Genomic DNA, 24,882 nt, shown 5'->3' with positions numbered 1-24,882 from the left:
ACCCAAGTCTCTGCATTAGACTTTGGAAAATAACAAGTTGATGTCTTAACTCTTCAGGCTCAAAACCTAGAATTCTAAAATAAGGGTGAGAAAAATCAGAGAGCTAACAACCTGTGTAAGAATGAAACAAATTGTCTTAGGCATTGCATGAGTAGCAAACAGGTTATATTTGACACATGAGTCAGAAAGAAGCCTGTCCACTCAGGTATATGGGCCAATTATACTCCAAGAAGCCAAGCATTTGCAAACCCTCTTCTCTCTGCCCCCATGTCCATCCCACAGCAACTATAGCTTGAATGCTTATGGCCAGGAGAGAGTCTTTGTGGGGTCAGGGAGCACTTCCCTCTGAAAGTCTTGCTCTGTAGCCCTGACTAACCCGATACTCACTATGTAGGCCAGGCTGGCCTCAAAGTCATGACAATCCTCCTGCCTCAGCCTCCCAAGTACTTGGATTACAAATGTGTCCCATCATGCCTGGCTTTTGTCTGACTCTTTTTTGCATATGTATGTGTGTGTATAATACTGTGGTGTGGTGTGGTATGTGTGTGGTGTATGCCCTGCTTGTGTACAGATGCACCATCTTGTCATGCATATGTGAAAGCCAGAGGAGAACAACAGATTCCTTCTCTATCATTTTTCTGCGCATTTCCTTGAGATGGACTCTCTTCTCTCAACCTAGAGCTGCAGTTTTCATGAGTCCCAGCAAATCTTCAGTCTCTGCTCCCCACAGAGAGAGCCTGGGGTTACAGGCATGCATGGCCATGCCTGGCTATTTACAGGGGTGTTGGGAATCAAACTCAGGCCCTCATGCTGGTGTTGCAAGTGATCTTAACTGCTGAGCCATCTTTCCACCCCTTGCTTAACTTTTGACCTGATTCCCTCTATCCAACCTCAAAATAAAATTTTGATCCTACCATGGGCAAACTACAGAGCAAATAATTAAATGGAGAAAGTAAGAAAAAGAAAGGTAAGATTTCAGCAATGTCAGAAAACACTAGAGAACTTAAAACAACACAGAGCATGAGAAAGAACCAGAATTGTCATCAAGTACTGGCCATGTGACAACCATGTTGCCTATGTGCAATGTACACAGGTAAATATACAAGAGAAAAGCTCTATGATGATACTTATGAGTAGAGCAAAGACAACTGAATTCCTTCTTGCCAGCTCCTCTGCATAGTTTTCTAAATAGCTTGATCCTTGCCACATGGTATAAAATTGGTGTTGCTATCCTTAGTTTACAGATGAGAAAAATCGAGGAACTAAACCAGCTAGCAAGTGGTGGCACAAGAATGTGAACCAGAATCCGTTCCCAAAGCCCCCACACTTACCACGGCACGTGGGTGCACACATGCACACATGCACACACATGCACAGTCATTCCCCAAAGCTGGGGTTAGCAATGCAAGCAACCCTGGGAGCGTGTCAAAACTATGAAATCCCTCTCTTATTTTGGCTCAAACCCAGAGCAGAATAGAATTTGCCTGCCACCTTGAGGCAACCCTGCAGCAGAAGGACACAGGGTCTTTCCCCACTATATTTCCTGGTAACAAGAAGGCAAGTCTCTCTGCCCTTAGCCAGCTGCCTGCTGGGCTCTCTGTGGGAGAGACTGATTCCCACAGCCTCCAGAAATGAAAGAATCTATCATAGCTTGGTGCAAGAACAGGGAGTCTTTATCTTTGTAGGAATGAAAGTGAAGAAAAGGCTGCAATCTGTAATTTTCTCCCCCAACCCCCAGAATAATCTAGGTATACATTTTGTATTTGGGGATGCATTTGAGCATGAGTTATGAAGATAATTTCTGTTCACTTGCTTCATTTTGGAAAAAAAAAGGAGAGAAGTCATGCTCAGAGATTCTGGTAGCACATAAATTAAAGATACAGAGCTATCTTATTGAAATTCTACAGATGTGCAGATCCCACTCTAGGCTTTCTCTCATCAAAAGGCTTCACTTGTACTGCTGGTGCTGATTTATTAATAAAGATCAGGCCCTTATTTGGTTATTTGTCTAATCAAGATTCACCTTCAGTTTAAGCTCATTAAGTCTGCTGCTAATGGAGTGTGCTTGAGGTGGAGCTACACCCAGTGACACAGAGAATGTGTCCCCAGCCTTTCGTGGCCAGGACAAAGACAACAAGCATGCATTAACCAGGTCACCAGTAAGCAGAACATGTGCACTAAATGCCCACTACTGAGAAAGGGTGCACCTCACAGGGTTAGCCTTGAACATTATAATTAGGTACACTTGATAGCAGAGCAACACTAACCAGCACTCTCATTATTCCAGAAAGTCAAGAATAATGCCAACTCTTTCCTGTTGGGGCAGCTCTTCCCATGGGTATTTGTGGAGAGTTTCGGAGTCCTTCAGGGTGACTGTGTTTAAACCAGTCTCCTAGTGTGGTGGTGATGATACAGACCAGTCCAAAAGCATCTCATCTGCATCTCGTGGGAGTGGGCAACTGGATTCATCATGGCCGTGTGTGTGTGTGTGTGTGTGTGTGTGTGTGTGTGTGTGTGTGCTCACGATGTGTATGAATGTGGATGCGTCCATGCCAGAGTGTGTGAGTGGAGGTCAGAGAACATTTTGGGATGTCGGTCCTTGCCTTCCAACTTTGTTTTGTGTTAATCACTGATTTTGCTAGGCTAATTGGCCTGCAAGATTCCTACAGATGCTTTTGTCTCCACCTTCCTTCTAATAGTAGACACACTGAGATTATAGAAGCTCAGCTATCACATCCATCCTTACATGGAGTCTGGAGATCTGAACACAAGTACTCAGGTTTTGCATGGCAAGTGCTATAGCCACTGAGCCATCTCCCTAGCCCTTTATCATAGTCTTGCCTTTCAGGTGCCTGTTGGGTTCCACCTCTTCTTTAAGGCCCTTGCTCCACAGTAGGAAATTCCACTTTCCCTTAAGCTAAGAACTGCGTTATTCCCACAGTGCCACATTGAAAGGGGTCTGCCTGTGCACCCAGAGCTGCTCAGCAGCCAAGGCCTGCATCCCTCCTTGGAAACATGGTAGCTCAGCCTTGGCATTACAGTAGGATAAATTATGCAGGAGATAAGACATAAAACAACTAAGCTTCCTAAATTCATAGCCTCAGTCCTTGGAGTCATTGTGATGCCATCAGCAAAGAGGAGGGAGAAGACATCTTCACAGCCCTCTTCCAGCATCTTTGCCACCTGGCACACATGCCATTCATGGTGTTCCCATCAGCCCTCCTGTGTTTGCTAAGAACTCTGTGGCAAGCCCTGTGACGCACAAGGTGTATGCAAAAGACGCATTTCGTGTGGAGGGCAGAGGACAACTTCGGGTGTTAGTTCTCACCTTCCACTTTGTTTGAGCTGGCTAAGAGCTCCTGGGAAATTCTCTTAGCTCTGTCTCTCCACCTGCTGTAGGCATACTGGGATTGCAGATACCACAGTGTCTAGCAATTAAGGCTAGTTTTAGGGATCCAACTTCAGGTACTCATACTTGTGTAGCAAGTGCTTTATCAACTGAGCCGTTCCTCTCCCCAGCTCCAGAGGACCTTTGATATACAAAAATACTCTGGATTGTGTGCATATTATGCGGGGGGGGGGTGGTCTTTGTGCCTGTGAGTTTTCAGTACCCCTGCCTACGCAGATAGGGAAAGCAGGTAGAAAGGGGCATTTCTTATGTATATATTCATTCATCATTCATTCATTCATTCCAGATACACAGTGTGTCAGGCACTGTGCAAGGTACTGGGGTTAGGTGAGAGAGTGACAAGAAAGCAGGTGGTGTACATATGGCCTGGCTAGTGCAGAAAGGGGCAGAGAGTGCTAAGTGGCAGCAAAAGAAGAAAGGCCAGGAGACTGTCAGGCTGTTTCTTAGCAAGCGGTGCCTTTGGTAAAGGCCATGGGATCAAAGCATTTCCAAGCTTTGGCTTTGTGATAAACAGCATATCCCAGCATGAGTCACTACCCCACATGTGCAGTGCCTCTTGCAGGGCCCTCCTGCCTGAACGAGCTGGTATGGCCAAGGCTAGCGCTTCATAGTCTTTCCATGAGACAGATTAGCAGTCTGGATGGAACAGAGTGAGGGATAAGAGGAGTGATTGCAGATAACAAATGTCCCTCCTTTTGAGGAATCCACTTTAGTCTCAGGAACTGCCATGGAGTCAGGAGCTGTAACACTGACATTTAAGTCCTTTTACTCATGAAGTTAGGAGAGCACAAAAACAACTCACCTACAAATTAGTGAGTAAGATTTAAAGTCATAATTCTGTAAATAAATATTCCTTGTTACCATTGCTGGACCTGTGAATCTAATTTGCAACTCTTAATATGTTTGCCCTTAAGCTCTTTATTCTATTTATTTGCATATATTACCCCTTCCACTCCATTAATTTCTAAAGAGCAAAAAATAATGCCTTATTTGTCTTTGTAAACTCCTTGTCATTCAGCATATTACCTTGCCTATAAAGAGCACTTGGTCAATGTCTACTGAATGAGCTATCTCATCTGAAATGGGGAGTCCCTGAGCATTTCTGGTTTCTCTGGTCTTCCTTTAACCCTAAACCTGAAATTGACCAAAGAGTCACCCATTCCTAATTGGTAAATCTTCACACAAGTAACAAAGAGGAGAAGAGAGTAGCTTGCAGTGCTGAAGGGTGGAAGACACCCCACTCACTAGCTACGCCAGCCATATTCTTACTCATGCTCAGCAGCAAACCAGATGTTTGAGTCGGTGACCTTCGGTTCTGACTGCACTGGGTATTGTCCAATCTACGTGGAATAAGCCTCATGCATAAGCACCAACAGGCAAAACACTGCATTAAAATGGAAATAAACTCAGCTATGGACCACATGGAAGGCATCACTGCTGTTTAAAACTTCTTAGAAACACATGAGAAGGGAAAAAGTCAAAGCCCACAGCCAGTGACACTGACCACACCATGAGGGATGGAGACCACAGTGGGGTTTTGGTTCCTCATCATCTCACCTTTGTGCTTCATTCTCTGAAGGTGGAATTGGCTGTGTGGGTCGAGACAAGGGCCAAGTTCGAAAATGCCTTGATGTGGTGGAGATCTACAACCCGGATGGAGACTTTTGGCGAGAGGGCCCCCCAATGCCAAGTCCCCTTTTATCACTCCGAACCAATTCTACCAACGCCGGTTCAGTGGACGGAAAGCTTTACGTCTGTGGAGGATTTCATGGAGCAGGTACTGGTTGAGCTTTAACCTCCCTTACTTGTCCCAATCATCTGTGCATGCTCACCAGAAAAGTGAGGCATTGGCAAGAACCTAGCTTTTAGGAGCCTGGAGCAGCTCCTTAGACTCTAGGGATTGACACCTACCAAAGGAAGCAGTACCATACCCAGGTAGTGAGGATGTTGTAGGTTTGGCCCATATTAGTACAGATGATGAGGAAAGAAATAGGAAAAGAAGAGGAAAACCTACCTGTAGGACTAGAGGAGAGATTTCAAAGCAGAAAGAATATAGGTCTATTTCTCTTTACCCAATTCAGGCAATCTCATGCAACCTCACACTTCTGGTGAGGTCAACTGTTTGAGACTATTTCTAACTGAATACCTTTATGCATTCACCCATCACTGAACTTACATAGAAAATGCACTCTCATCACACTTTAAACTATGCAGTCATCACTAGTATATATACTCACTACTGAACTTCATGTCCAATGCACCGTCATCACACTCTACAGTATGGAGCCATACTTAGTGTATATACTCACTACTGATCTTAAATGTCCAATGCACCGTTATCACACTCTACAGTATGAGGTCATACCTAGTGTATATACTCACTACTGAACTTCATGTCCAGTGCACCATCATCACACTCTACAGTATGGAGCCATACCTAGTGTATATACTCACTACTGATCTTAAATGTCCAATGCACCGTCATCACACTCGACAGTATGGAGCCATACCTAGTGTATATACTCACTACTGAACTTCATGTCCAATGCACCGTTATCACACTCTACAGTATGAGGTCATACCTAGTGTATATACTCACTACTGAACTTCATGTCCAATGCACCATCATCACACTCGACAGTATGGAGCCAACCTAGTGTATATACTCACTACTGAACTTCATGTCCAATGCACCATCATCACACTCGACAGTATGGAGCCATACCTAGTGTATATACTCACTACTGAACTTCATGTCCAATGCACCGTCATCACACTCGACAGTATGGAGCCATACCTAGTGTATATACTCACTACTGAACTTCATGTCCAATGCACCGTCATCACACTCGACAGTATGGAGCCATACCTAGTGTATATACTCACTACTGAACTTCATGTCCAATGCACCATCATCACACTCGACAGTATGAGGTCATACCTAGTGTATATGCCCACTACTGAACTTACATGTCCAATGCACCGTCATCACACTCTACAGTATGGAGCTGTACCTAGTGTATATACTCACTACTGAACTTACATGTCCAATGCACCATCATCACACTCGACAGTATGGAGCCATACCTAGTGTATATACTCACTACTGAACTTCATGTCCAATGCACCATCATCACACTGTACAGTATGGAGTCATACCTAGTTAATTTTCTCTCTACTGAGCAGTGTTACATACTCAATGCTCCATTGTTGTGCTGTACACTGTGGAGTCATGACTTGTAATGGAGAGGCTTTTAGGTATGCATAAATCTGGAGGTCAGTGTCTCTAAGTTCTCATTAGCCACATCAGTAAAGAAGATTAACTGCAGCTTTACAGTGACAAGCTGCTGTGATCTTGCTAGCTGACATGCCCATGAGAAATGTGACCTCAGAGCACTTAGAATATTGCAACAAGCCAGATTAAAATGACTTGCCTTCACTTTGTAAGCACACAATTATAGGTAACTCAGAGAACAGGATTTTTATTGTGAATTAAAAGACTTAGAGGACATGAATCAAATGCAGCAAGAAGGCTTTGTTTTGTTCTTCATTCAAACAAATCTTCTGTAGCAAGGCACCTTTTAGAGAGTGTGATAAATTTAAATATGGAGCAGGGGATTTGAAGGTATTAAGTATTAATTTTTAGGGGCAGTAATGGTATTGTATTTTTGTATAAATTGAAAGAAAAAGAACATTCTGAACAATTAAAGTTTATTTAACAGTATTTATAGGTGAAATGATCCACTTTGGAATATGCTTGAGTCTTCTACAGCAAAGTGTCTTAGTGGGAGGAGGAGCAATAACAGGCTGCAGCCTTGGGTGGCTGTGACGTTGTTGGAGCGAGATGTTGCCTACTTGAGATTAATTACTTGTACTGTGTTACCACTACATGCTTAACTGACCCACGACAAGAAGCTTGACTCTTTCATTCTCCAATTGTTCTTCAGAAGACTTCCCAGAGAGGTTTTTAAAAATAGCCGGGCTGGGCTGGAGAGATGGTTTAGCGGTTAAGCGCTTGCCTGTGAAGCCTAAGGACCCCAGTTCGAGGCTCGCTTCCCCAGGTCCCACGTTAGCCAGATGCACAAGGGGGCGCACGCGTCTGGAGTTCGTTTGCAGAGGCTGGAAGCCCTGGCGCGCCCATTCTTTCTCTCTCCCTCTATCTGTCTTTCTCTCTGTCTGTCACTCTCAAATAAATAAATAAATAAATGAACAAAAATAGCCGGGCATGGTGGCGCACGCCTTTAATCCCAGCACTTGGGAGGCAGAGGTAGGAGGATCGCTGTGAGTTCAAGGCCACCCTGAGACTACATAGTGCATTCCAGGTCAGCCTGAGCTAGAGTGAGACCCTACCTCGAAAGAAAAAAAAAATTGTCTTAATACCTCTTCTCTTTTGAATACATCACATGTAGGCCTTGGTTGAGATTGTGATCTCTCACAGTGACAAGTGCAACTGCAGCCCTGCCTGCATGAGAACGTGAGGAGGCAGGAGAAAGGGCCAGGTGAGGGCGCAGGCAGTGAGCTGTCTCCCAGCTCAATCTTGTGAGGTCTCTAGATCCCTAAGATCCCCTTTGGCTTTTTCTTGATCAGTAAGGAAAGGCAAGTAAGTATCCTTGTTCCCTCCACAGGATGGTGGACAGCAGTTTCTAAAGTGCTAGATTAAGGTTTGTTTTGCCTCATGTCCTTATTTTACCTTTCCTCATTTAATATTGAATTAGGGAGCTGATATCCTCCCCATTTTTCAGACATAAAATAAACTCATATACTGAGTCAGCCTCTCTTCTTGGAGCATGATGAACTGATAATGCCCTTAGCTGGCGGGAAAGGATTTCCCACATGAGCTCACAAAATCCATTTTAATTACTTAGTTTTAAGTTGGTAGATTTCCTTGGACTAGTTAGATGAATTGTCACTGAACTTTATGCAAAGTACTTTATGCAAAGTAGAGCAGTGGTATAATAGCATATTTGATCTAGAGATGTCCCCAGACCTAAAGAGACAGTACATTTTTTCTTCTTGTACAACAATAGATAGATAGGACCTAATACACACACACACACACATATACACATCCTTACTCTATAGCCCAGGCTGACCTAAACTCATTATGTAGCTCAGGCTAGCTTCCAACTTGTGGCAGTTCTCATGCCTCAGTCTCCCCCTGGCTCTTAATCTCTTATTTATTTATTTATTTGACAGAGAAAGAGGGAAAGAGAGAATGGGCATGCCAGGGCATCCACCCACTGCAAATGAACTTCAGATGTGTGTGCCCCTTTATGCATCTGGCTTATGTGGGTCCTGGGGAGTCAAACCTGGGTCCTTTGGCTTTGCAGGCAAACACCTTAACCACTAAGCAATCCCTCCAGCCTTTAGTCTCTTTTAATCTACTCAATTTAATAGGAATTTATTGAAACATATCACGACCATGTATCCAGGATTCACTCTTGAGATATTCAACATTTGATTAGAAAGACAAGTACTGCTAAATAATAACTTGTTCCTGGTCAACATAGTAAGTTGAACACCTTTATTTTCTCTCCAAGGCCCCCTTAAATGATACCAGATGGGCCTGGAGAGATGGCTTAGCGGTTAAGCACTTGCCCGTGAAGCCTGAGGACCCCGGTTCGAGGGTTGATTCCCCAGGACCCATGTTAGCCAGATGCACAAGGTGGTGCACGTGTCTGGAGTTCATTTGCAGTGACTGGAAGCCCTGATGCGCCCATTCTCTCTCCCTCTCTCTATCTGCCTATTTCTCTCTCTGTTGCTCTCAAATAAATAAATAAAAATAAACAAAAAAATTTAAAAAATGATACCAGGATGAACACAGCCAAAGAGAAGAGGACAGTAGCAAGGCTGGGGAGATTGTTCAGTGGTTACAGAAAGGGCACTAGAATTGCAATTGAGCATTGGAAGCTGGGAAGCAGATGAATGTGTGCTGTAACAAGACCTGAGAAAGTTTAATCTTAAGCCAGGCGTGGTGGCTCACACCTTTACTCCCAGTACTCAGGAAGCAGAGGTGGGAGGATCGCCATGAGTTCAAGGCTACCCTGAGACTACATAGTGAATTCCAGATCAGCCTGGGCCAAAGTGAGGCCCTACCTTGAAAAAAATAAAAATAAAAAATAAAAAGAAAGTTTAATCTTAAACTGACAACAAGATTTTAGCACTGAAATATCTCAACCACACCTTCCAAGACTCGGGGTCCATTGCAGAAGAGGTGGCAGAAAGAATGTAAGAGCCAAAGGAAGGGTAGGACTCCTTATAGTGCGCTCCTCCAGACACAAAATAGCCTGGATAATCATGCCCTCACAGTGCCTGACACTACCCACACAAGACCATCATACTAGGAAGAAAAGATCATGACATCAATATAAAAGAGAGACTGATGAGAGGGGGAGGGGATATGGAGAGTGGAGTTTTAAAGGGGAAAGTGGGAAGAGGGTAGGAATTACCATGGGATATTTACAATAATGGAAGTTGTCAATAAAAAAATATTTTTTTTTAAATGGGGGGAAAAAGAAAAGCAAAAACAGAGCTGGAGAGATGGCTTAGTTGTTAAAACACTTGCCTGCAAAGCAAAGGACCCAGGTTCAATTCCTCAGAACCCACATAAGCCAGATGCACAAGGTGGCTCATGCATCTAGAGTTCATTTGCAGTGGCTAGAGGCCATGGTGCACCCATTCTCTTTCTCTCTCTCTCTCTCACACACACACATACACACACTTTCACATAAATAAAATATATGTTAAAAAGAAGAAAAGCAAAAACAAACAAAAAAATCAAACCTTAGCCGTACCATCAAACTAGGTAACCTCAGATACAGGCAGCAACAGGTAAGTCAGGAAGAGGGAACAAGGATGAGGTTGAAAAAGTGAACTCTGATTAAAAGACAGGAACCCACCTGATGACTGCACTGATCTCAACAGTGAGGCCAGACCTTCATCCTAAAAGAGATGGAGGTGAGGACACACACTGAGGCCAGGCTTCCAGTCCTGGAAATGGGCGCTGATGAAAGACAGCGCAGACCCTCCAACCTCAGCTTTCTTCACCCCTGACACTCAGCATGCAGACAGCTGCACCCATGACCTGTAGTGAATCTCGCAGAAGGACCTACCATGCTACTCCACTGTTTCCTCTCCTCCTTCCTTCCTCCCTTCCTCCTTCCTTCCTGTTTTCAGACTGAGTCTCACTGTGAAACCCAGACTGATAGCCTGGAACTAGAGATCCTCCTCAGCCTTCCAGGTGCTAGGATTATGGGTGTCTCACATTTAAAGATGAGCAGACAGCTAAGGATCACCTGCACCTGAGGAAAGCGTGTATGTGAAAGATGGGAATCATAACATAGAACAGCTTATAGGAGCAGGGACCATCCAAAAGAAGTGCCCTCAGAAAGAAAAATGAGAGAGATTCTGTGTTAAAGGAACAGGAAGGGGGGCAAGGACCATCCAGGAGAAGAAGTATCCTCAGAAAGAGAAATGAGAGGGAATACTGTATGGGAAAAAAAAAAAAAAAAGGAAAGGAGTATTTAAAGGATTTCCTAAAAATCTTAAATTATAGCAGGAATTGAATCTACCATGGAAATGTTGGAGGGTATACTAGGGGAAACTTCCCATAAAGCACAGGAAAAAAAAAAAATCCTGCTGAGTATGGTGGCGCACGCCTTTAATCCCAGCACTAGGAAGGCAGAAGTGGGAGGATCACCATGAGTTCGAGGCCACCCTGAGACTGCATAGTGAATTCCAGGTCAGCCTGGGCTAGAACAAGACACTACCTCAAAACAACAACAAAAAAACAACTGCAAATGATATAATGAGAAATCAAGTCCAGGAGGCCCAGCATAGGAGTCATAGACACTGGCAAAGAAAACAGAAAATAGAAAGAAATGTGTCACTCATAAAGTAAGTGGAGAACATTTCACAGAACTGAAGTCACCAAATTGAAGTAAGCCACCAAATGCCCAGGGCAACAGATGACAACAAACCAAAGCCAGAACACATTATTGCAACATTGCAGAATGTTAGAGACAAACAAAAGATCCCAAAACTTTCTAAAGAGAGACATGGTTCATTTCATATAATGAGATTCAAACTCCTGAACTGTGATGTTGGAAGGCAGAAGAGAATGAAGCAGCTGCCTTAAAAAGTTCTTCCACCTGGGCTGGAGAGATGGCTTAGTGGTTGAGGCACTTGCCTGTGAAGCCTAAGGACTCGTGTTTGACTCTCCAGGTCCCACATAAGCCAGACACACAAGGTGACGCAAGCACACAAGGTTGCACATGCACACAAGATGGCATACTCATCTGGAGTTTGATCACAGTGGCTGGAGGCCCTGGCACTCCAATCCCCCCCCCCCTCTGTCTCTCATTTTCTTTCTCATAAAATACACACACACACACACACACACACACACACACAAATGGCCAGTCTGTTGAGCATGCCTAAAAAAAACAATCTTGGCTGTCCCAAATCCCTGGTGGTAGAAATAGTCACCTCATACCAAGCACTAAAGTCCACATGGGGTGTGTGCCCTAGCTGACTTCCAGGGATTCATGCTATGAGACCCAAAGTCCTAATGAGATCATTCAAAACAACAACAAAAAAAAGTATGTCAGCTGGGCTTCTGGGCCTCTGGTGGTCCCATGTGTGCTACTGTGTTCATGACAGGATCAAGTGTGCTGTCCTTATTAAGGAGCTAAAAATCATTGTGAAAGTGTTGAGGATAAAGACAGAATCAGAAGGCTAAACACATATGGAACTTTTTAAATAATAATAAGAAAGCGGAGAGGATTCCTGAGAGGATGTTGAGAGGAGACCCAAGAAGGATAACTGCACCATAGGCCCGGACTCCTCAAGGTAGAGATCAAATGTTGGCATTCTGAGAAGGTTTAGGCATTAAAGAAGAGCAACAAAAGAACCGAGAGTCAAATAACTTCTGAGAACACTGAGCTTTTGTTCCTGCAGTGTGCTGTGTGGCTCGGCTATGAAAAGCATTTATAATAATGTCATAATGATATAATGACTAAATATGGAGCTAGCTAACACTGCCTTAACTGGACTGGAAAATGGGGAAGTGAAAAGTGGGCAGATACAGTAGGATGTGAGACAATGCTGAGTCCACATTCTCCAAGTGGGAGTGAGAGTCCTCAGTGTCTTTGTCTATTTTCTGTTGCTATCAGAAAATACCTGGACTTGGATGCTTATTTAAAAAAAGTTTATATATGGGCTGGAGAGATGGCTTAGTGGTTAAGAACTTGCCTGTGAAGCCTAAGGACCCCGGTTCGAGGCTCGATTCCCCAGGCCCCACGTTAGCCAGATGCACAAGGGGGTGCATGTGTCTGGAATTCGTTTGCAGTGGCTGGAGGCCCTGGCATGCCCATTCTCTCTCTCTCTCTGCCTCTTTTTCTTTCTGTCTGTCACTCTCAAATAAATAAATAAAAATAAACAAAAAAAATTTTTTTTTTAAAGTTTATTTAGCTCAGTGTTTTGGAGACTAGAAGTCCAAGTTCAGGTGGCTCCAACTGTCCTCTGCTGAGGGCTCCTTGCCCCTTGCCCGTGTCACAGCATGGCAGGTGGCAACATGGTGGCAGTCCATACAGGGAGGAGAAGTCACATGACAAAACAGGAAGTCAGAATAATTTAGGAGCCATGCTATTTGCTATTTGACACAGCGCCTCACTATGTGGGCCAGGCTAGTCTCAACCATGATGATCCATCTGCCTCTGCTACGTGCTGCAATTACAGGCACGAGCTCCCACACTGGCCATACCCACTCTTGGCATAACAACTGCTCTCTTGTGGCACTAGCTAGGAGTCCCGTGAGAACTACATCAGTCCTTTCTGAGGGCAGCAATCTCATGCGCTGTTAAGGCCCTGCCTCTTAAAGGCTCCACCACCTCCAGCCCCACCACACTGGCTGTGACTCTGAAGGACACACTCAGAAGTACCCACACAACAGCAGTCTTTGTCCAGGGAATCAAGAGCCACAGTGAGATAAAAATATTACTGATAGGTGTCGTAGTCAGTGCCAGAAACCCAGCCCTAGTGGAAAGCAGGGATTAGGGGAAAACTTCCTTCAAGAAATGGGGCTTCTCTGGGCTGGAAAGATGGCTGAGCGGTTAAGCGCTTGCCTGTGAAGCCTAAGGACCCCAGTTCAAGGCTCTGTTCCCCAAGACTCACAGTAGCCAGATGCACAAGGGGGGCACGCATCTGGAGTTCGTTTGCAGTGGCTGGAAGCCCTGGTGTGCCCATTCTCTCTCTCTCTCTCTCTCAAATAAATAAATAAAAATGAACAAAAAAATATTTTAAAAAAGAAATGGGGCTTCTCACATCATCAGATACATAGCTGAAACTAAAACCAAGTTTAAAATGCACAGCAATAGTACATACAGTAAGGCATGGCATAGGGAGCAGTCAGGACCAGGCAGGCAAGTCTGCTGGGGACCGTTCACGATCTCCCGGCTTCAGCAGGTCTTATGGGCAGAGACATGGCTACCTGTGCTCCTGGCCATCTTTTCCAGCATCTTTGTATGGTAGGGACTTTAGAAGATCTGCTACCTCCCTCCATAGCAAAGAGCAGGCAGTCTTACTGGCCCTTGTAAAAGTCTCAGATTCTCTCAACCCAGGGTTGCTCCCAAGTACTCACAGGTGTTGGCTGGCATCTGCAGATCACCCTGTGAGAAAGAACATGGGCTCAAACCGCTGACATTCAAAATGCCTCCACACTGGCTGCTGCTATTTCTAGGCAGGGTGCTGCGCTTCCTCTCTGACCTAGGAGTCTCCTATCTTCGTCAGTACCCATGAGTATGCAGGGAGCTGCTGGCAAGATCCCTGACCTTCGCGGTTCTAGTCAAGGTCCTGCAGTGCTCCAGGGGGCTTTGTTCCCCACTTTGAAGTTGTAAAACTGAGAAAAAGAGACAACCCATAGAATGAGAGACCATAAACGAAATTTTACGACTCAATAATAAAAAGACAAACCACCCATTTTTTTTTTTTTTTAATTTTTATTAACATTTTCCATGATTATAAAATATATCCCATGGTAATTCCCTCCCTCCCCACCCCCACACTTTCCCATTTGAAATTCCATTCTCAATCATATTACCTCCCCATTACAATCATTGTAATTACATATATACAATATCAACCTATTAAGTATCCTCCTCCCTTCCTTTCTCCACCCTTTATGTCTCCTTTTCAACTTACTGGCCTCTGCTACTAAGTATTTTCATTCTCACACAGAAGCCCAGTCATCTGTAGCTAGGATCCCCATATGAGGGAGAACATGTGGCGCTTGGCTTTCTGGGCCTGGGTTACCTGACTTAGTATAATACTTTCCAGGTCCATCCATTTTTCTGCAAATTTCATAACTTCATTTTTCTTTACCGCTGAGTAGAACTCCATTGTATAAATGTACCACATCTTCATTATCCACTCATCTGTTGAGGGACATCTAGGCTGGTTCCATTTCCCAGCTATTATAAATTGAGCAGCAATAAACATGGTTGAGCATGTACTTCTAAGGAAATGAGATGAATCCTTTGGATATATGCCTAGGAGTGCTATAGCTGGGTCATATGGTAGATCAATCTCTAGCTGCTTTAGGAACCTCCACACTGTTTTCCACAATGGCTGGACCAGATTGCATTCCCACCAGCAGTGCAGAAGGGTTCCTTTTTTTCCACATCCCCGCCAACATTTATGATCATTTGTTTTCATGATGGTGGCCAATCTGACAGGAGTGAGATGGAATCTCAATGTAGTTTTAATCTGCATTTCCCTGATGACTAGTGACGTAGAACATTTTTTTAGGTGCTTATATGCCATTCGTATTTCTTCCTTTGAGAACTCTCTATTTAGCTCCTTAGCCCATTTTTTGATTGGCCTGTTTGATTCCTTATTAGTTATCTTTTTGAGTTCTTTGTATATCCTAGATATTAATCCTTTATCAGATATATAGCTGACGAAGATTTTTTCCCATTCTGTAGGTTGCCTCTTTGCTTTTTTCACTGTGTCCTTTGCGGTGCAAAATCTTTGTAATTTCATTAGGTCCCAGTGGTTAATCTGAAACCACCCATTTTTTAATTATTTTATTTTAGAGAGAGAGGGAGAGGGAGGAAAGCAGGGAGAGAATTGGGGCCAGGGTCTCAGCCACTGAAGTCGAACCCCTGATGCTTGTGCCACCTAGGGGGCATGTGCAACTTTGAACTTGCCTCACCTTTGTGTATCTGGCTTATGTGGGATCTGGAAAATTGAACAGGGATCCTTAGGCTTCACAGACAAGCTAACTGCTAAACCATCTCTCCAACCCCCACCCATTTTTTTAATTGCCAAAGGACCTTCCCCCTGTGAGCATCAGCAAATGTCAGGTGCTCAGCACCCTCCTCACCCTTGAGGAAATGCAGCCAACACTGGTGAGGTAGCACTGCATCCCCACCAGGATAGCTATGGCAGAAAGCTAGATCCTAGCAGGTGCTGGCAAGGACTGGGGAACTCCGAACCCTCAAAGACTGCTGGTGAGAATATAACATGTGTCATTGCTCTGGAACAGTCAAAAGGCTAAACCTAGAAGGATTCTAGATGACCAGCAGTTCCATTCCTACAAATACACACAAGAGAATCTAACTATCTCCACACTAAAGTTCATACAGGAACATTACAGTCAAATGGTGGAAATAATGCATGTGCTGACCAACTGAAGAATGGATAGATAACATATGCTATATTCACACAGTGGAATAGTATTTGGCAATGAAAAGGAATGAATTATTAATTCATGCTATAACATGAGTGAACCCTGAGCACATTATGACAAGTGAGAAAAGGCAATCACAGGAGATCACAATATTGTATGATTCCCCTGATATGAACTGTTCAAAAGAGGCAAATGCATAGAGGCAGAGTGGACTTGTGGCTGTCAGAGAGCAAGGACAGGGTGAGGGAAGTTACTGTCATGTGGACTGTTTATGTTGGGATGGTGAAAATGTGCTGAAATCAGATGGTGGTAGTGGTTGCACCAACTCTGCAATGATACCAGAAACCACTGGATTGTACACCCCCAAAAAAGTGAAGTGCATGTGAATTGTATGCAGTGATGCTGCTTTTAAAAGAAAGAGTAAGAGCTTTCCTTCTTTTTCCACAGTTGATGTTTGGGTTTGACACTGAGGAATTCAGCTGGGAGAGCATGTAGTTCGCACTTGGAGTGGAAGAGGCAGAAAAGTTTGTCTCAGAGACAGGAAAGAAAAGACCTTAGTGGCTGACGACACCTAGTGGTGGGAACCTATTCCCAGTTATAAGAACATTCAAGAGATGATTCTGTGGCCTTTGGGATTTGCAAATTCCTGGGCCCATGTTTGGGACTCAAGGATCCTGCCTTTCAAGGAATTGAGTGGGCTTGGACCATGAGCATCTAGTTAATGACCATGAGAAGTCAAATACCATGTTTTCTGGATCAAGTGTGTCCTGGGACTCTAGGTGCCTAGAGGCTCAGCCCCAGCTTCCACTCCTGCTCAGCAGCAATCTCCACTTGGGCTTCTCCCGATTCCTGGTACAGGACCTCCCACCCTACTACCGCAGCTGTAGGCTCACGTGCTTATCTGAAAGTTTCCTCTATTCCTCCCTCCTTCCAGGATTACAGAAGAGGTCTCTAGCAGGCAGTGGGGCAGGACCCGCCACTCCACATTTCAGCCCCTCTCTGGTTGCACAGGGTTCTTTGAGAGCTAAACACAAGGCCCTCTGCTTTCTACTCACCCTCATACTTGGCTGTTGTCTCGGGACCCAGCATCATTCTCTCAGGACTGGAAAAGCTCCCTGCCTCAATGAGTGTCCAAGATAGCTTCCTTCACATCCCCTTGGTCTGCTCTAGTCCAGCCTATGGCCCAGTCATAGTGTTAGTGCTACGGTAGCCACCAGAGGACAAACCTGAATTATCAGAGAGAAAATGCATAGGACAGTACATCAGGACTTCACTCACTAATGAATGCAGCATCAAACTGACCACTGATGGCCTGGTATTGGTGATGCCAGCTGCTTCTCTGAGCACTGTGCAAAGGTTAACTTATTTGATTCCCACAACTGCCTGCAAGGTAGATATTATTACCACCCTTCATTTATAGAGGCAGAAATGGAAGAACATAAGTCAGTCACATGGCAGGTGAATGTTGAATTTGGGATTCAGACCCAGTCTGGTCCCAGTGTCTACCTTTATAACCAGTAGACCAAAGTGTCTCTCCACACCAGAATTTGGCATGGAGCCTAGGCATCAATGCAGTCTAAAAGGTAACCAGATTGTTGACATATAATCAAAGCTCAGAATCAGCACCCTGGCTAATGCCTGTTGGAATTCATTTATTCAACATACTTCAACTGAATGTCATTATGTAACAAACTCTTATTAATTGTAACCCTAAACTGAGGGCAAAATAAGAAAGTTTCTGCAGTATCAGGATCATAGCCTCAGCCAGCAGCTTAGGATGGAATATGTTTCTTAAAGAAATAGAAAGTATGAACCAGGGAGTGATGGCACCTGCCTTTAATCTCAGCACTCGGGAGGCAGAGGTAGGAGGATTACCATGAGTACGAGGCCAGCCTGAAACTACACAGTGAATTCCAGGTCAGCCTCAGATAGAGCAAGACCCTACCTCACAAAAAAAAAAAGAAAGAAAGAAAGAATGAAAGAAAGAGAGTATGGAACAGAGAAATTACAAGGTGAAATCTTGTTTTCCAAAGCAAGTGAGTTGTCAAGGGCTGAAGGGAGTCATACCCAACACACTTTTAATTAAATCTGTGAAAATTAAAGGTAAAGAAAATATCCTGAAAGAAGCAAGAGAACAGTGACAGGTAATCTAGAAAGGATCAGTTATTACAATGACTGAATGTCTCAAGGCATGGAGTCCAAAGAGAAGAGGGCAAGTTGTCTAAAAGGATCAAAATAAATAAATGTCTATAGTCCAGTACCACAGCCAAGATGTTCTTCACGAATCAGGGAAACCTGAGATAAGATATTCTCAGATTAAAAAAAAAAAAAACAGAATTTATTACTAGCAGACCTACTCTAGAAAAGAAAGTTCCTAAAATAGGAAACAAATGCTGCCACTGAGAATCCTGGAGGGCTGAGGATGCAGCCCAGTGACGTAGCACTTGCCTGGCATGTGCACAGCCCCGGGTTCCATCCCCAGAACCACAGGGGAAATGGTAGAGAACCTGGAACCTCAAGAATCAAGGAAAGCCGGGCATGGTGGTGCATGCCTTCTTTAATCCTGGCACTCAGGAGGCAGAGGTAGGAGGATAGCCGTGAGTCCGAGGCCACCCTGAGACTACATAGTGAATTCCAGGTCAGCCTGAGCTAGAGTGAGACCCTACCTCAAAAAACCAAAAAAAAAAAAAGAATCAAGGAGAAGCGCATCTATACACACATAAACATACTCATGCAAATAAGTTAAAAATGGAAACTTCTGTGTTATGTGCACATTAGTCATAAGTATACTGAAGCCCTTAATACTAGGGAAAAAACTTAATTGCTAGGAATAAAAACAGATGCAACTTGATGGTAAAATGATCACATTGCCTAAAGCATATAAGCATGCTGTGTGTGCACTTAACAGATCCTCAATAATGCATGAAGCTAAAGTGACAAAACAAAAAGGAGATGTAATTCACAGGTAGAGTTGGAGGCTTCAGCACTCCTGCATTAGCACACAAACAGTCAGAAAATCAATCCAGTTACAGATGAACTAAACACCATCAACCAGTTAGAGTTAATGACATGTACAGATCACTTTATCCAATAACCAAATACACATTCATTCATTGTGGAAACAATGGGAACATTCATCAGGCTAGACTATATCCTCAGCCATAAACCAAGTCTTAAATGTTTTTAAAAGCATGGTTCATAATCATGATGGCATTAAACTTAACATCAGATATAGAATGGTAACAGGAAAGTTCTTGGAACAAAAATAATACACTTCTAATAATCCATGTGCCAAAGAAGAAACTTCAAGGAAACTCAGAAAGTAGATTGAGGGACTGGGAGGATGGCTCATTGGTTAAAGGCGCTTACTTGCAAAGCCTTCCTGGCCTGGGTTCACCTCCTAAGCTGCCCACATAAGATGGACACAAAAACGTGGCACTGGTACTCATCAGTTGAGGGACATCTAGGCTGGTTCCATTTCCCAGCTATTGTGAATAGAGAGGTTGAGCAAGAATCTCTAGGGTAGTGTGATGAGTCCTTAGAACATATGCTTAGGGGTGGTAGAGCTGGATCTATGGTAAATCTGTTTTTAGCTATCTCAGGAACCTCCACACTGATTTCTACACTGGCTGTACCAGATTACATTCCCGTCAATAGCGTAGAAGGGTTCCTCTTTTTCCACATCCTCGCCAGCATTTATTGTCATTTGTTTTCATGATGGTAGCCATTCGGACAGGAGTGAGATGGAATCTCAAAGTACTTTTAATTTGCATTTTCCTGATGGCTAAGGATGTAGAACCTTTTTTAGATGTTTATATGCCATCTGTATTCCTTTTTAAAAAACTCTCTATTTAGTGTTTTCATTTTTCATTGGTTTGTTTGATTTATTATTTAGTTATTTGAGTTCTTTGTCTATCTTAAATATTAATCCTCTGTTAGATGTATGGCTGGCAAAGATTTCCTCCCATTCTGTAGGTTGCCACTTTGCTCTATTCACAAGGTCCTTTACTATACAAAATCTTTTTAATTTCATGAGGTCCCAATGGTTGATCAGTGATTTTATTTCCTGAGCAACAGAGGTTATGCCAAAATGTTGAAGTATCTCCCCTACTTTTTTCTCTAGCAGTTTCAGAGTTTTGGGTCTGATATTAAGATCTTTGATCTATTTGGACTAGATTCTTGAGCTTAGAGAGAAATAAGGATCTATTTTCATCCTTCCACATACAGATAGCCAATATTTTCCCAAAACCATTTGTTAAAGAGGCTGTCTTTTCTTCAATTATTATTTTTGTCGAAGGTCAGATGACTATAGCTGCCTAAATTTATATCTGGGTCCTTTATTATGTTCCATTAACCTATGTGTCTGTCTTTATGGCAGCACCATGCTATTTTTGTTACTATGGCTCTGTAATATAGCTTAAAATCAGGTATGGGGATTCAGCCAGCTTTATTTTTGTTGCTCAAAATTATTTTGGCTAGTCAAGGTTTTTTGTGCTTTCAAATGGATTTTAGGATTGTTTTTTCTATTTTCATAAAGAATGCCATTGGGCTTTCTTGCTTCCTGGCCATCTTGACAGCTGCTCTTGGTTGGGGCTGTCCCGCACCTAAGGCAGGAAGATGGTGGCCACAAAGAAGAAAAAGTCCCTGGAGTCCATCACCTCCAGGCTCCAGCTTGTTATGAAGAGTGGAAAGTACGTGCTGGGTACAAGCAGACTCTGAAGATGAACAGGCAGGGCAAAGCGAAATTGGTCATCCTCACTAACAACTGCACAGCTTTGAGGAAATCTGAGATAGCATACTATGCTATGCTGGCCAAAACTAGTGTCCATCACTATAGTGGCAATAATATTGAATTGGGCACAGCATGTGGTAAATACTACATGTACACTGTCTATCACTGATCCAGGTCATTCTGACATTAGTAGAAGCATGCCAGGGCAGACTAGAGGAAAGCAAACTATGTAAAAAAAATTTTTCATAAAACTTGCCAGAGCTTGTTTTAAAAGAGAAAGAGAGAGGGAGGGATAGAAAGAGAGAGAGAGAGAGAGAGAGAGAGCTGGAGAGATGGCTTAGCGGTTAAGGTGCTTGCTTGCAAAGCCAAAGGACCTAGGTTCAATTCCCCAGGACCCACATAAGCCAGATGCACAAGATGGCACATGAGTCTGGAGTTCATTTGCCGTGGCTGGAGGCCCTGGGGCACCCATTCTCTTTCTTTCTCTCTCTGCCTCTCTCTCTCTCTCCCTCTCCCTCTGTTTCTCTCTCAAATAAATAAATAAAATATATTTTTTAAAAAGAATGCCATTGGAATGTTGATGGGGATTGCATTAAATGGGTGAATTGCTTTTGGTGAGATTGACATTTTTACAATATTGGTTATTCAAATCCAAGAACATGGGATGTCTTTCCATATCCTAGTGTCTTCTACAATTTCTCTCTTGAGTGTTTTAAAATTTCCATTGTAGAGATCCTTCACTTCTTTGGTTAGGTTTATTCCAAGGTACTTTTTTTTTTTGAAGCAATTATGAATGGGAATGATTCCCTAATTCTATCCTTAGGATGTTTGTTGTTGGTATATAGGAAGGCTACTGCTTGCTTGTGTTTATTTTGAATCCTGCTACATTGCTCAAAGTGTTTCTCAGCTCTAACAGTTTGCTGGTAGAGTCTTTAAGGTCTATAGAGTCTTTAAGGTGTATAGCATCATATCATCTGGAAATAATAATCTGATCTCTTCCTTTCCAAATTGTATCCCTTTTATGTATGTCTTTTGCCTTATCACTATACTTAAGACTTCCAGTACTATATTAAACAAAAGTTGGGGGGGGGGTGGACATCCTGGTCTTGTTCCTTATTTTAGTGGAAAAGCTTCAAGTTTTTCCTCATTTAGTATTATGTTGGCTGTAGGTTTATCATAAATAGTCTTTATTATGTTGAAATATGTTCCTTCTCTTCCCAGTTTCTGTAGGACTTTACCCATGAAGAGATGTTGGATTTTTGTCAAATGCCTTTTTTGCATCTATTGAGATGATCATTTGATTTTTGCCCTTCAGTCCACTATATAGTGTATTCCATTTATCAATTTGTATATGTTGAACCATCCCTGCATTTCTGGGATAAAGACTGTTTGGCTGGGGTGAGTGATCTTTTTCATATACTCTTGCATTCTGTTTGCCAATATTTTGTTGAGAATTTTTGCATCTATGTTCATGAGGAACATTGGTCTGTAGTTTTCTTTTTTTTGTTCTGTCTTTGTCTGGTTTTGGTATCAGAGTGATGCTGGCTTTGTAGAAGGAGTTTGATAGAATTCCTTCCTTTTCTATTTTATGGAAAAGTCTGAGAAGCAGGGGTGTTAGTTCTTTCATTAAGGTGTGGTAAAATTCAGTGAATCCATCTGAGCCTGGATGTTTTTCAGTTGGGAAATTTTTTATAACTGCTTGGATCTATGTACTTGTTATAGGTCTATTTAAATGGTTTATCTCACCTTGATTTAAGTTTGCTAGGCCACAGAAATCTAGGAAATCATCCATTTCTTTCATATTTTCAAACTTAGTGGGTACATGTTCTTAAAGTATATCCTTATGATTTTCTGGATTTCTTTGATATCTGTTGTAATGGTGCCTTTTTCATCTCTAACTTTATTAATTTGTGTCTCTTCTCTCTTTCTTTTGGTCAGATTTGCTAAAGGTTTATTAATCTTATTTATCCTTTCTTAGAACCAACTATTTCACTGGTTCTTTGTGGTGTTTTTTGTTTCTGTTTCATTAATTTCTGTACTCTTGTTTCTTCTTGTCTACTGATTTTCAGTTTGCCTTGTTCTTTTTCCAAGGTTTTAAGGTGAAGCATTAAGTTATTTACTTGCGCCCTTCCTAAGTTATTAATATAGTAACTTAAATCTATAAATTTACTTCTTGGGACTGCCTTCATTGTCTCCCAAGGGTTTTGGTATGTTATATTATCATTATCATTTCATTCTATGAGTTTTTTTATTTTTCAATGACCCATTCATCATTCAGTACTACTGTTTAGTTTCCATGATTTTGTGTCTGATTTATAGTTTTTCTTCCTCTTGATTTGTAGTTTAATTGCACTGTGATCAAATAGAGTACAAGGAATTATTTCAGTTTTCCTGTATTTGTAAAGATTTGCTTTGTGTACTAATATATGACCTATTTTAGAAAACATTCTATATACTGTCAAAAAGAATGTGTATTCTGCAGCATTTGATGGAATGTCTGTAGATACCTGTGGTGGTTTCATTCAGGTGTCCCCATAAATTTAGGTGTTCTGAGCACTAGGTTCCCAGCTGATGGAGATTTGGGAATTAGTGCCTGCTGGAGGCAATGAATTGTTGGGGGTAGGCTTATGGGTCTTATAGCCAGTTTCCACATGCCAGTGTTTGACACACTCTCTTGTTCCTATTGTCCACTTATGTGGGCCAGGGGTGACATCCACCCTCTGCTCATGCTATAATTTTCCCCTGCTATCGTGGAGTTTCCCTTTGAGCCTGTAAGCCAAAATAAACCTCTTTTGCCCACAAGCTACTCTTGGTTGGGTGAGTTCTATCAGCAATGTGAACCTGGCTGCAACAGTAAAGTGGAACCAAGAGTGGGATTGCTGCTAAACACTGACTGTGTGGCTTTGGCCTTTTGGAGCTGATTTTCAACAGGAATGAGGAAGGATTTGAAACCTTGGCCTGAGAGATGCCTTGCAATGCTGCAAGTACAGCTTGATTGACTATTCTGGTCTGAGCTGTAAGACCTGAATGCAGTAAGAAATATGGACTGTGAGGTTTGGCTTATGCGGGAGAGAAAGAGCTTTGCTTGGACTGGGCTAGCAGTTTGTGTGAGAAGCTTGCTCTTATGCCTATGTCCTGAGAAGTTGTGCAGGGTTCCTTTGCGTAGAAATGAACTTGTGTGAGCAGAGGTATATGGCACAGAAAGAAAACTCTTTGGGTGAACTGTTGCCCATTTCAGCTGCAATTGAGATATTACAACCTTTGAGACTGGGCTAGCTGACATGCACTAGGGCAACAGAAAGAATGTAGACAACTTTGAAGGGGACTGAGTGCTCAAGGAGTGTCCTGTTCTTCAAAGTCTGCTTTATTCCCCCCTAGATTAACAAATTGGCACCCTACCTGGTATTATGGAGTATAAGAAATGCAGGAAAGAGAAGGTCATTGAGTTTGCAGTATTGGATTTTGGAAATGGCCATGGGCTGTGTGAAGCAGGTTTGCTGGATGCCTGCATGGAGACCCCATGGAACCATGAGGATGAACCATGGATTGCACTGGAGACCCAGTAGAGATGCCAGGATCATGAGATGGCTGCTAAGGAGAGCTGCCAGTCCCGATGAAGTTTTCCAGGTCTGTGAGTAGCCTAGCTGGAGGGGCGGAATTGGAATACCAGAGACTTGTTGCTAGTTAGAATTACTGGACTTGGAGATTTGTCATTGAGTAGTTGTTGGTCTTGAACCTACAGAGTTTGATGTTTGCCCTGGTTGTTTTAAATCTTGTATTGGTTGAATATTTCTTTGCTGTGTCCATTGCAATGTTTTGTAGTATGAATGTTTATTCTGTGCCATTATGGGTTTTGGGGGGACTTTTTGATATTATGGCTCAGTTATTAGATCTTGAACTATGGGGATGTATGAACATCATTGGAATTGATAAAAAACTGTGGGGACTCTTAAAGTTGTATTGAATGTATTGTATTTTATATCATGTATGGATATCAGTTTATGGGGGCCAGGGGTGGAATGTGGTGGTTTGATTCAGGTATCCCCCATAAAC

General features: G+C 42.8%; 1 protein-coding gene across 2 annotated transcripts in view; it reads left to right on the top strand.

Annotated features, from left to right (window-relative positions):
- The window catches only part of Kbtbd12 (kelch repeat and BTB domain containing 12), a 72,409-nt gene that overhangs the window by 32,411 nt on the left and 15,116 nt on the right, over positions 1–24,882 (top strand). The window contains exons 5-6 of one of the 2 annotated variants that reach the window (XM_045152643.1): positions 4,989–5,186; positions 22,051–22,100. In XM_045152643.1, coding sequence (XP_045008578.1) covers positions 4,989–5,186; positions 22,051–22,073 — 221 coding nt within the window. In that variant the 3' untranslated portion in view covers positions 22,074–22,100. Of the gene's footprint in view, positions 1–4,988; positions 5,187–22,050; positions 22,101–24,882 lie in introns of those variants that run through there. The other variant, XM_004665118.2, reaches the window with a different exon arrangement.

This window comes from Jaculus jaculus, chromosome 6 (assembly GCF_020740685.1).
Source record: "Jaculus jaculus isolate mJacJac1 chromosome 6, mJacJac1.mat.Y.cur, whole genome shotgun sequence".
NCBI classification, from domain to species: Eukaryota; Metazoa; Chordata; class Mammalia; order Rodentia; family Dipodidae; genus Jaculus; species Jaculus jaculus.
The sequence above is the reverse complement of the archived record's forward strand: the minus strand, read 5'-3'. Positions and strand labels throughout refer to the sequence as shown.